The sequence below is a fragment of the Argiope bruennichi genome, chromosome 5 (assembly GCF_947563725.1).
Source record: "Argiope bruennichi chromosome 5, qqArgBrue1.1, whole genome shotgun sequence".
NCBI lineage: Eukaryota > Metazoa > Arthropoda > Arachnida > Araneae > Araneidae > Argiope > Argiope bruennichi.
In genome coordinates, this window is record NC_079155.1 from 126237066 (window position 1) to 126249429 (window position 12364).

The 12364-nt window shown below is 26.0% G+C and overlaps 1 protein-coding gene across 2 annotated transcripts in view; it reads right to left on the reverse strand.

The window, feature by feature from the left end:
* LOC129968658 (uncharacterized) overlaps nucleotides 1–12364 on the reverse strand; it is a 58268-nt gene that overhangs the window by 14949 nt on the left and 30955 nt on the right. For both annotated transcript variants that reach the window (XM_056082772.1, XM_056082771.1), the window contains exons 16-22: nucleotides 12103–12266; nucleotides 10402–10643; nucleotides 8583–8738; nucleotides 6561–6782; nucleotides 4452–4607; nucleotides 1745–1871; nucleotides 129–294 (exon numbers count right to left, since the gene is read on the reverse strand). In XM_056082772.1, the coding sequence (XP_055938747.1) occupies nucleotides 129–294; nucleotides 1745–1871; nucleotides 4452–4607; nucleotides 6561–6782; nucleotides 8583–8738; nucleotides 10402–10643; nucleotides 12103–12266 (1233 nt within the window). The remainder of the gene's footprint in view (nucleotides 1–128; nucleotides 295–1744; nucleotides 1872–4451; nucleotides 4608–6560; nucleotides 6783–8582; nucleotides 8739–10401; nucleotides 10644–12102; nucleotides 12267–12364) is intronic.

Below are 12364 nucleotides of genomic sequence, written 5' to 3' on the forward strand. Positions count from 1 at the left end.
TGAACAAAATATAAGTTTAATGATATTACTGAGTTACAATAATTATCAATTTAAAATTTCTACCTATTTCCTCAAATAAATTGGAAATTAATTTGATTTTTATGGTATTAAATATATATTTTTCATACCTTAAAAATAAAGCTTCTTGGCCAGATTCTGCTAAATCAGCAATTTTATACACATAATTCCACACATCTTTCAAAAAGCAAGGATTACCATCAAACTCAGGTAAATGTAGATTTTTCATCAATTCTGCAGATTTTTTTTGAAATTTCACATCTATAAACCTATATTCTTAATGAGAAAAAAATTAATATTCAGTTTATTAGACATATCAGGGAGGATAAATTTATTTCTATTCAGATCACTACAGAAAAAAAAAACTCATAAAAATGAAGAGAAATAAATAATTTTTTTTAAAAAAAAGTTTCAATAATGGAACATGTGGGCACTTAAATATGTAGTCCCAAATTTAAGCTTAACTAAACTCTAATCATGATATAACTGAATCAAAATTGAGACATCTATTAACAGCAAAAGAAATAGTATTCATCACAGACACTAAGATGTCAACTTAATTAGTGGGTCTAAAATAAAGTTTGCAAACTAACATTTAAAAACAAACTTGATAAACTCGTGGGCTGGGGAATATTACATGTCTGTACAAGAACACAGAAAACATTCTGAAATTTTTCTAAATGTTGCATTACTTGGCACTCTATAGGCCAGACCATTTGACAAAAGACTACCAAACATGGCAAATATATACTTTAGAAATTCCGTTCCAAATCTTAATCTCTACTAATAATAAAAGAGAATGTGTGTATTAATAGGCAGTCTGTAGGGCAGATCATATGATTAAAAGTTACCAAATTTTCAAATGGAAAATGCATATCTTGGAGGAATTTTTTTTAAAGTTTTAATTAGAAATTAAATTAACTAAAAATTAAGCAAGATTCTGGTGTTTTCAATGATCATTTCTATAAGTATTATAACACAAAAATGAACTTAAAATTAATATGAAAACTATCTTTTCAATGATATCAATTTAGTTGCCATAATTTTCTTAATCTAAATCAAATCAAAATCATTTTCATTATTGCTATTAATATTTTGTTCCAATTTTTTATTCCATAAATGAAGATCAAAATATGATAAATCAGCTTATTTTTCTGGATAAAATAAGTTTTTGTTTAAAACATGTTTTTAAAAAATTTTGAATACAGCTGTTTAACATCAGAAGTATGCAATTACAAACATTTTTTACAGTTTGATAACTTTTAAAGACTTTTATAATATTAATCTTTTAATTTATTATATTATTTACTTATTGTAGTACACAGCATTTTTGAAATGGTGCAAAATTCAAACGATGAATCATTATTCTTTCTTACTTTAATTATTTTTATGAATATGCTTCAATTTAGCAAGTATATTACTGGATTATTTGAAGTTTAATCACTTTCCATTTAAAAATAAATTTCAAATTTTAAGTGAAATGACAGAAAATTAAAGAGTCACATATAAATAACGAATGTAACAGTATAAGAGTTCTAAAATAGTACATTACATTACATTACTATCAAAATCTGAAGTTTAAAACTACTGAATAAACTATTAAGACTAGGTTACATACAAAAAATTCAATTGAAATTTTATGCAATCAATAATCTGGCAAATCAACTGGTAAAAAAAAGTAGCTAGTAATTCATAAATTTATACATAAATTTTGAATTTTAATTACCAGGCTGTAGAGTAAAAAGTTCCTGAGGAGGCCACCATTTAGCAATAGCTAAGAGGAAATTTGAATGAAGTAGATCTGCTCTGCATGCCAGCAATTTATTGTAAAACAAGATAATTTGTTGTGGCATCTAAATAAAAATTCATTTGCAAGAATAAATGCCATTAAAATATCTTTTTCTTCAAATAATAATAATTTTTGCAATATAATACAATTCATTCGATTTCAAAATGCTTTGAATATATTCAAATTTTGATACATTAACATGTAACATGATGCTCACCAGATGCATTGCACATATTTATTCATGCAATACTCAAACTCACCCCATATTTCTGGAATTTATCTGGAGTCATAATAGTTGGAGTCTTCAGCTTATTTAGATTTAGAAAGGTTGGCTTATAATTATAAGAACAAAAAAAAAAAGCTTATATATATGTAATGATATTTTAAACTCTTAATTTAGACCGTAGTAAAATATTCTCTTATTTCGTGATACAATTTCACTTTCGGTTTAATTAATTCCTCTGTAAAGTTAATGCGCCATCAGAACTACATTTTAAATGAGAGTGCTACTTCGGTGCCCTTGAAAAGGTGTCAAAGGTCAACACATGTATTCCATTGGCGCTTGGTCGGAATTTCTATGCTATATAAGGCTAGTGATCATCTGTTCGTCCCTTTTTTGCCTTCTTGCTTACTTCTACTTTTTGCCACGCTGCGTCTACTTGTAAATAAATTGCTTTCCCAAGATGGATATTAAAGAGAATAAAACAAAATTAAAAATACCAAGTCTCTTCACTGCTTCAAACCTGCATTCTCCTTAAAACAAAAATGTGTTACATATTATTTAGCCGGCAAGATTCAAGAAACCTTACATATATATGTAAAAAAAAACACTTAGACATAGACAAGAGAATATAAGGATCAAGATTGTATATCAATTTTCATCTTTCAGTCTCATTCTTGGGGCCTTCTATATTCAATCGAAGATTAAGAAGGAGCTTGATCATTTCCAACTGCCAGTATTATAATGCTCTATTATGTCGGAATAGAATTGTCAGTTAATAATTGCAGAAGTAATTGATTTTGCAATGTTCCTAAGTAAGCAAGCTTAGTGATGGTTTCATATTCAAAAATGACCACCAGCATTGCACATACACAAAAATACTAAGTACCTATACTTCTATAAGCAAAAAATCTGTAGCAGCAAATAAATCTGATGACAAATTCTTTCAAATGATATCCAGATTGGTTCCTAGATTCTTAATGATTGTAAAACTTTGATATTTTATATTCTGATTGGGAATTTCCATATATCATTTACAAGAAATGAAATAAGAAAGAAGTGGAATAAAAAAATAATGCAGAAATTTAATGAATACAATGTAATGTGTTTCTAATAACCAATGAAATCCTTCATAATTTTGATTTTACATTGTATCATGCGAGAATAATTTTCTGGAAATGCTTTTTTTTTTAATTCAGCCAAATTAAATTCAGTCCCCATAGAGAAAGGCAGGTGCAACATAAATCCATTAAAATTTCTTTTTACCAAATAAATAATCCTTATTATTTTCAATAAATTAATCATATCATTAATAATAATAATTAAAAAAAATTAAATACCAAATCTCATGACGTTAGAGCTTTACTGCACTCGTCTAAACTAGTTTCAATTAATTTTAACTTTTCCTCAACTAACAAATTAAAAGTATCTATTCCAAATTATGATGTGGAGGTGACCACTTTGTCACATCTCAGAACTCCGAAACATCACGCTGTTGCCGTTGCCGTGCATATTGTTTTTCTGTCAGTTCCTTCCCCCCTTCATGAGCACCAATAAACTCAAGAGCTGTATATGACAGGTCATATAAATTCTTCCAAAAGATGGATTAAATAATTTGTTTTCTTCTGCAATTTTGATGAGAATAACTAAACAGATTTTCATTACTTCAGTTCATTTAAGCTGGATATATATTCCAAATAAAAAGTTTAATTATTAAATGCTTATAAGATACCGAAGTGATTGTGACCATATTTCAGATTATTCAGAATAATGATGTAATATGTACCCTTCAATTTTCAATGTTCTGGAAATTTAATCAAAATTGCTTCACAAAATACAGAGCAGGGGCAAATTATCCTTAATTAAGAAATTCTTGAAATAATTTTTTTAATGCAAAAATTTTGCACGCTTAATGGGGATAAATAACATCTCAACATCTAGTCTTCAACATCCTCTTCTCAACATCTAATTTCTCAAAATTTAAGGATGTTTTATATACTATCATCCAGATAATTAACTGTTTCAGAGTAGTGATGCCACAGTTGTTGTATTTCCATTTTGTCATAGAAGTCAGTGTTGAAACAGGTGGAACATGATCTTAGTGATGATCATCTGACATATGACATGGTCTATTGACCAATTGGTAGGTAGATGTCAATGGTTTTCAAATCAGTGCTCCCATCAACAAATTCTGCCAACTGCAAAAAGTTAATCTCTGCTATAAGAACAAAATTTGGGAAAGATAAAAATGACAAAAATTCCAGATTTCAGGAAAAAAAAAAATTAATATAATTCTAGATAAGACTTAGACTGATAAAATACATATGAAACGCTGTTTAAACTAAAGTCATTTACCAAACAATTTAAAATAACATAGAAATAGGTTAACACAGAATATTAATACAAAAACAAGAACTTATTTACCTGAAAAAGAGGCTTAAATTCTTGCAAAGACAACTTCCAAAACAAAGTGCTGAAAACAGATGCAAAGGAATCTTCTAAATAGTTGAGCAAAGTTGAACTTAGAGCAACAGGCATTTCATCTTGGTTTTCTATTAACCAACTTACAGCACCTAAAACCTTTAAATATATTATTAGTAAATATAATTAAATAAATATAGGAATTAGAGTTTTATTTACAAAAAAAGAATTTCCTTTCAATAGTATAAAATATCAAAAAATTAATATTTTATTTTGGATTTCTGGATCTAATTTTTAACATGGTCTGCTGATGAGAATTATATATGAGCTGGGACCCCAGCTCTATAACAAAATTGAGATTCTACATCATATGAAAAAAATAGATAGAGTGAAAAAGTTTTGAACACTCTTTCTATACAGTCATTATTTTAAAGAGTTTATTTCAGTCATAAGGGTATCCTATGACTTTCATTCTTAAAATGCAAATAACTATGAGCTGTACATTTTTTTAATTCTATTATGAGTCATTAGAAAAAAAGTTTTAAAAAATGTAACAAATAAAAGACAAATTTTATACTTGTAAAAAATTGCTGAGATAATAATTTAGCAATAACCAGAGTGGATTAGAATATATACACATTATTATTTAATAGCATCATTCTTTAACAGATTCATAATAGTTGAAATTAGTATTTTCTCCATGCACAGTCATTAAAAATGTTTTTTTATGGTTCAAAAACATATTTACAAATATTTTCAATTATTTTCCTGCAAAAACAAAATAATGATAAATTAAGATTATAATAATCAAGTGGTAATGTGTAACTTTGATTTCATTATCCCTCAGCAACTGCAACAGAATTCAAATTTTAGTACAAAAAAGTCCCTATACCAGCACTCAAATGCATAATATATATTCTAAATCAATTTTTAATAACATAATATAGCATATAGAAGCTCTTATCAAAAATACTATTACTGAGATTAAAGCAAGTGAGAATAGGTTAAAGCAATAATTAACCACTAAGACCATACCATCTTGCATAACAAAGTTATTTTCTAAATCTACTTTAGATATTTTTTTAACCCAAATTATAGTTCTTTCCATTCAGTACAGTGCACAAAAGAAGCAATGAAACAATACTTTTTTTTCTCTCCCTAATTGAATTTTATTTTTATTATTGACCACTCAGAAGAACAAAAATATCTGAAAAAGTTACAGTCCCATCCCATTTTTCAAAAAGTTTATTCTATTTTTAGAGTTCAGTAAAATGCTCAATACAGAAATTTAGTACTTTCCTTATTTTTAATAAATACGCCCTTTTGAATGTATACACTTTTTTTCACTTTAAATTTAAACTAGTTCCTTTTAAATTAAAATAATAATTAAGAATTAAAAAATTCATAGAATGAAACCTTTAGTAAATATTTACATTTTCCTATGTAATATATTTCTATTCACTTCAATACTAAAAATGTATTTATAGAATTACAAATATTTTATAGAGCATTGATACTGTAAATTAAAAAAATAAATGATTATTCCTTTTTCAAATAGAAATTTTACTACTTTTTTTTTTTTTTTTTTTCTTTCTGCACAGTAGAATAATCAAAAAGGCAAAATTTTATTTTAACCAACTCACAGTTTTGCATGGAGAAGTTAATACCAAATGACAGATGATTCAGAAAGGGGAATTATATTAGGATCATATATAAATATTGAAGATGATAAATATTACAATGTATTCACAATAATAAGATTTGCATTGTGTTATTATAAGTAAGATGGCAAAAATTCAAGTAAGGAAAAACTATGTTAATAATTTTTGAAAAAGTTTTTTTTCTTTGTAATAAAAATGCTGCAATTGTCTTATTGTTGTGAACTTATTTAAAATGTATTTTTAATGTATTGATTTTTCACTACTATAATGTTTTAAAATGAGTGCAATATCTTAATAAGAAGGCCCCCTGCAGCAATACATTGCATGCTTAAAACAAATAACTACATTTAAATTTAAGTATCTATAGTAACTCATTTTGAAGCGAGCAATCTCTTCAACAACAACTAAAGAAATCTTACAATATTTTTATTCATACTAAGCAAAAACTTACTTCATTGGAGTTGCTAATATAATGGGTGGGATTTGATATTTCTTTCTTTTTCACAGCAGAAAAAATGTTACCAGAATACAGTCTTTTGTCTAAAAAAGATGCCAATTTATTTACATTACATTTTTCTGCTGATCCTAACAAAAATGCAAATAATGGAAAAGGCAGTAGATGAGAGTTATTTTCAAGGAGAAATTTATACTGCTCCAAAGTATTGTCGAAAGTCTAAAAAAAAAACAGAAAAAACTTTAATAATATAGAATAGGTTCAACAGTAGAACATGAAAAAGGTTTAATTTAATTAGATTATCATTTATATCACAAAATGAGTATCATAAGAGAGAATTAAAAATTTAAAAGACCTTAAAATCAAATAACTTACAGGATTGTGTTGCAAATTAATATGAAAGCAACATTCAGGAATTGTATTTTTTCCACAGGAGATATTGTTCAAAGCAATTTTCAGTGTATTATTATGAGAGTTACTGTTAGTCAGTTTTGAACTCAAATTATTTCCTTAATGAATATTTTCGCTGGGAAAAATAATCCTTTCCCCTCTTTAACCACTGTCAGCTAACAAATTGAATTCAAAATGATAATAACAGCAGCAATGCATTACTCACTTCATTCCAGATTTTTTGTGGCAGTCACTTTGAACATTGTATTTATAATTTATCAACATTAAATTACAGCACTTAATAATATATAAAACTTAAATTATTTGTCTTTAAATTAGCTAAATACAAATATATATATATGAACAAAAAGTGGTTTCATATCAAAATACTGAACATAATCAAAATGGATAGAACCAATATATCTATTGTAGTAGTGGCTTGTGACAAATAACTTTGATGGTAGTGGAGAGTTAGGAGGAGTGACTGATTTCACAACTTTTTTTTTTTAATTCATTAGTTAAGTAAATTAAAAAGTGCAATTTATAAAAATCAGCTTTTATTTGCATAGTTAAAAACTAACATTTTTGCTTCAGGACTCCCTAATAAGAAGAAGGTATAAAACAAATAAGGTAGAAATGAGACAATATTCGAGAAAATTAAAATTAATAAATATTTATTTTGATATCCTTTTTATTATATGATTTGGAGTTTTTGACATGCCAAACAAGAGCTGATTTTGAAATCTGCATTGATGCTTCCACATCTTGAAATTTTTTCTTTTATGACCATTTCTACTGATTGCAATATGTTATTTTATACATTTTTCTTTTGCTGAATGCTTTATCTTCCATATCCGTGGCATTTTTATATAGAAAATATAAAAGTAATTCTTTTTGGTTTAGAGTGACAAAAGATTTAATAAGTAACTTTCATAGTTTAATTTTTTTTTTCATTGCTTATTACTTTATTAAATTTACAGAAGAATTTTTCTTAACTGAAATTAAGTGGTAAACATGATTTTAGGTAGAAAATATTTTTTTATGTGAAATGATATAGAATGACCTACAGTATGTATTCATACTTTATTTAACACAATTATTGATAAAACATATTTAGATACACTTGTGCTCTTAAATAAATTTTTCAGAGAGTTTTATTTTATGCTTATTTTTCTGGTTAATGGAAGCTCAACTTTTTTATTGTTGCACATTACTGCTTATATATACATATCCAACATTTTTATTTTTTTTTATAACTATTTTTTTTTATTACTATTAGAGTTTTTTTCTATCCGCTCCCATGCTGACAGTATCATATAGTGCCATCTCGAAAATTTTTGTGGTATTTGCATTGTTGCCATAGGATGATAACCTATTATATCTCAAAACTTTGTGAGAAGATGGCACTGAAGTATGCAAAATGAGGTGACATTGAAAAATATTCATATGTAATCAGTATGGGATTTGTATCTAAATGTTTTCCCCAAAAAAACACGCTTTTATAAAAAAACTGTTGTGCAAAGCTCAGTCTCCCAGATATTATAACACATTATAGAAAGAAATATACATAAGAAATATTACATAAGAATAAATTTTGTAAATACAACATATTATAAGCACATAATTTACCAAAGAATCAGGAAATCTTCCAGGAATACAAAGCATCATTGCAGATAATCCATTTAAGATGATATTTTTCATGTCCATATTCTTTTTGAGAGCTATTCCTTGAATACACATTAATGTTTTCCCACCATTTAAAGTATAAAAGCTTAAAAGGTTTGACTGAAAGCAGAAAGGATTCTCTAGTTATACAACAATAAAAATCAAATACAATTTTATCAATCAAAAATAGTCAATATGCAGGAAAAAAAATGTAAGTTTTGTATAACAATTTCATTTGCATATTACAGATTTGGCTCTTCTGATGTAACTAAACCTAAACATGTAATGCACTTACAAAAAGAAGGGACAAAATAACAATGCTGATTCAGAATGTCTATCAAAGTTGTAAGCTTACTTTAACCATCTTCTTCCATTTCAAAATTCATTAAATTTAGAACTATAGATGTCATTTTTATGTTTAAAAAAAATCAAATTTTTCAATTTAATTAAAACAACACTAAAATCCTCTGAAAACATTAAATTCGTTTCTTAAACAACCGATAAAAATATGATATTTCCAAATACCAAATGCTAAGTTTTAAAACATCAGCTAACAAATTTTTCAATATATTTTTACAAATATATCATATATGCTTCCTAAATTATTCTTAAATTCTGCATATAGAAAAAAGTGTATTTTTTTTAAAAAAATCCAAACTTATCTATAGTGAAAAGTACTAAATAAATCATCTTCTTGTTATTTTATATGAAGAAACCTAAAATATTGTGTAAAGATTTAAATCAAATTTGTACTTTAATTTGAAACAGAAGTTATTTAAGTTCAAATTTTTCATGAAATGACAGAAAATTAGGGAGATATGCAACACAATGAACAGAATTGTATAAGGTTTAAAATGGCATATATTGTATATCTAACAAAATTTGAAATTTATAAATACTTTATTTAGGAAGCCATTAAAGACAAGTACATAAAATTTTTAATAAAAAATTTTAGTAACCATTAATCTGTATGAGCCAGCTGGCTGTTAAAGTAGCTTAATATTTCTATAAATTGAAAGAAAAAAAATGGAAAAACATACATTAAAAATTTATCACACAGTTATGCTTTCAAGAAAGAATGCAATCAAGTCCCCCCCACTTTTCTAAAATTTTCCAATGATTTATATCTGTCGAAACAAAATATTTGAAGTCAGAATACAAATACTTATCAAAGTATTTTTTAAATCTTTACATTGCAGACAGTTTAACTTTTCAATTTTTAAAAAATATGTTTAAATAAATATATCAATATTAGCACAGATGTATTAATTTTTAATTTGGAGCTAAAATAATTCGAATATACTACAAATTCTGCTATTACCATGGCATGCTTCTAATTAATATTATATAATAAAACAAATATAAATTGGTAGATCTACAAATCTTTTATCAAAAAGAATAATAAATTGATACAAAGACAATCCCTCCCCCCTTAAATCAACAACAACTGACAAATCAAGATCATATTACACATACCAAATGTATCATAAAAATTTAATTTTGAAATCCAAATGCATATTTTTCACATGTTGCCTGTACTATAATGCTACAACTTAGATACAATATAACATAGATGTGTGCAATTTGATGCTGAGCATGAGAATTTTTATGTAATATTTTTTTTTTAATATAGTAAAAAATACTGAGCAATAAGATGTCAAAACAACATGCAAATGCTTTTATAACATAACTGTGACAGCAGGTGATCTGAATTCATTCTAGAAATATTATTAATAATAAAATCTCAAGTTTGGGACATTAAATAAAAATTAAAGTATTGAACCTTTTTATCCATAACTCCAGGTAATGAAGACAATTTGAACTTTTTGCACATCCAATCAAAAAAAGTTGATAAACTAAAATTGGGATATGAAGCAAATACAATGCATAATTTAAAAAACTTATTAATTCCAATCTTCTTCAAGTATGTTGGTGGGAAATTTGGCAATTTATTCAGCATTTGAAACTGCGAAGAAGTAAAAGGTTCCCAACCAGGCCTATTATCCCTTTGCTTCAATTTGGTATCTTAGGAGAAAGAAAAAAAGGGTTAAGATATGGACAAAGTATAGTAAAAAGTATATGTAATATAAAATAACACAGTTTTTAAATTCTAATTCTCATAAAACAAATATACATTTTATATTTTATTCTCATTGATTGCATTAATTATTTCATAGCCAAGAATAAAGCATTTTTTGGTAAATCTCAAAAATATTGGTTAAGATATATTGATGGCTTAAGGAGCTGCTCTTAAAATTTAAAGAAAAAATGAGTTTTTTTATTCTAATCATATTGTTACTTTTTCTTAATACTTTCAAATGTTGAATCTCTCGAATAATTAATGTGCTTTTTCCCAAATTACTAATCTAACAATATTTTTAACTCAAATACTGATAAATAAAGCAAAAATTCAAGATAATTTCATTTTGACATCAAGTATTGTATATGAAGATGAATTGTATGTCATTCATATCAATAAGTTATCTGTTTTGTATCATAAAAAATATTTAATTCTTTTTGTCATGTAAGTGAATTATTTTTCATTTTTTACATTTCAACTCTATAAAAAGATTTTCCTCCCCTTCTCAGAATACATAGGATTATTTTTTTAAAAATTTAAATTATTTTTGAAAACTGGGCTAAAGGATTATATTAATATTATTAAAAATTAATTATTAAAAATATTTCATTCTCTCTCTTGTATAAGCAAATCATTTTTCATTTTGTATATCTCAACTCAAAAAAAAAGTCCCCCCCCCCCAATTAATTGATTGTTAAAGAAATGCAAATGCATTCTAACAGAATTGTAGTATAGTTAAAAATTCTTTTCACAGAAAGTCGAACTGTTTTGGTGAGCAAAAAATAACTTATTTCATTTACTATAAAAAGATTTTTTAATAATAAATCGCTTCATTTATTCATTACATCTGGAGACCGTTTTGATAATTTGAATGAATTTCAGATTTTTTTAAAAGCATTAAAGAACTGCTCTTTGACGCTATTATTTACATTATCTTTATTACTTCGTGTATGTATTTCATTATTTAATTTCAACAGTTCAGCAAAAATCTAAATCATTTAGCTAGGAGTGAGGTGAAAAGTTATGCTCAGGTTGCAATGGTTTTACAATTTTCTTTTCCAAACTTTTAGATAGATTTAAAATTATTTTAAAGTTACAAAGGGTTATTTTAAAGATGAAAGCTTAAATCAAAGAATGAGTTATGATCAGTTGATGTGAATGATATCTGATCCAACTAACTTTCACATGTCCACACCAAACAAATATAAGAATTATATAATTTCAATAACTGATTCAATATACATCAGCGTTTGCAAAGCAGATTATTTATGCAGTTACATTTCAAACCAGCAATTCTCTGATCTTAAAATGAGCCAGTGCAATTAATCCACCAAGAACCAATTATTTCCTAATTTTAACAAAATACTAAGATTTAAACACTCTTAGTATAAATTGTATATTAACCTGCCAAACGTGAAAGAGAACAGTGCTTCTTATACACTGAGAAGGGACTACTAGCACCAGAAGCAATATATTCAGTATTCATTAACATAGGTATCCATGGTGATAAAGGTTCTGTGTTTTGTAACATCCTACGTTGCTTTATTCTTTCACAAAATAATCTCCACCTGAAATAAGATTAATGAAAAATTAGTATCAATAGTGATCGATATAAAGAAAGTGTTTTGTTTTCTTCCATTACAGTTTTATTACAAAAATTATTTTT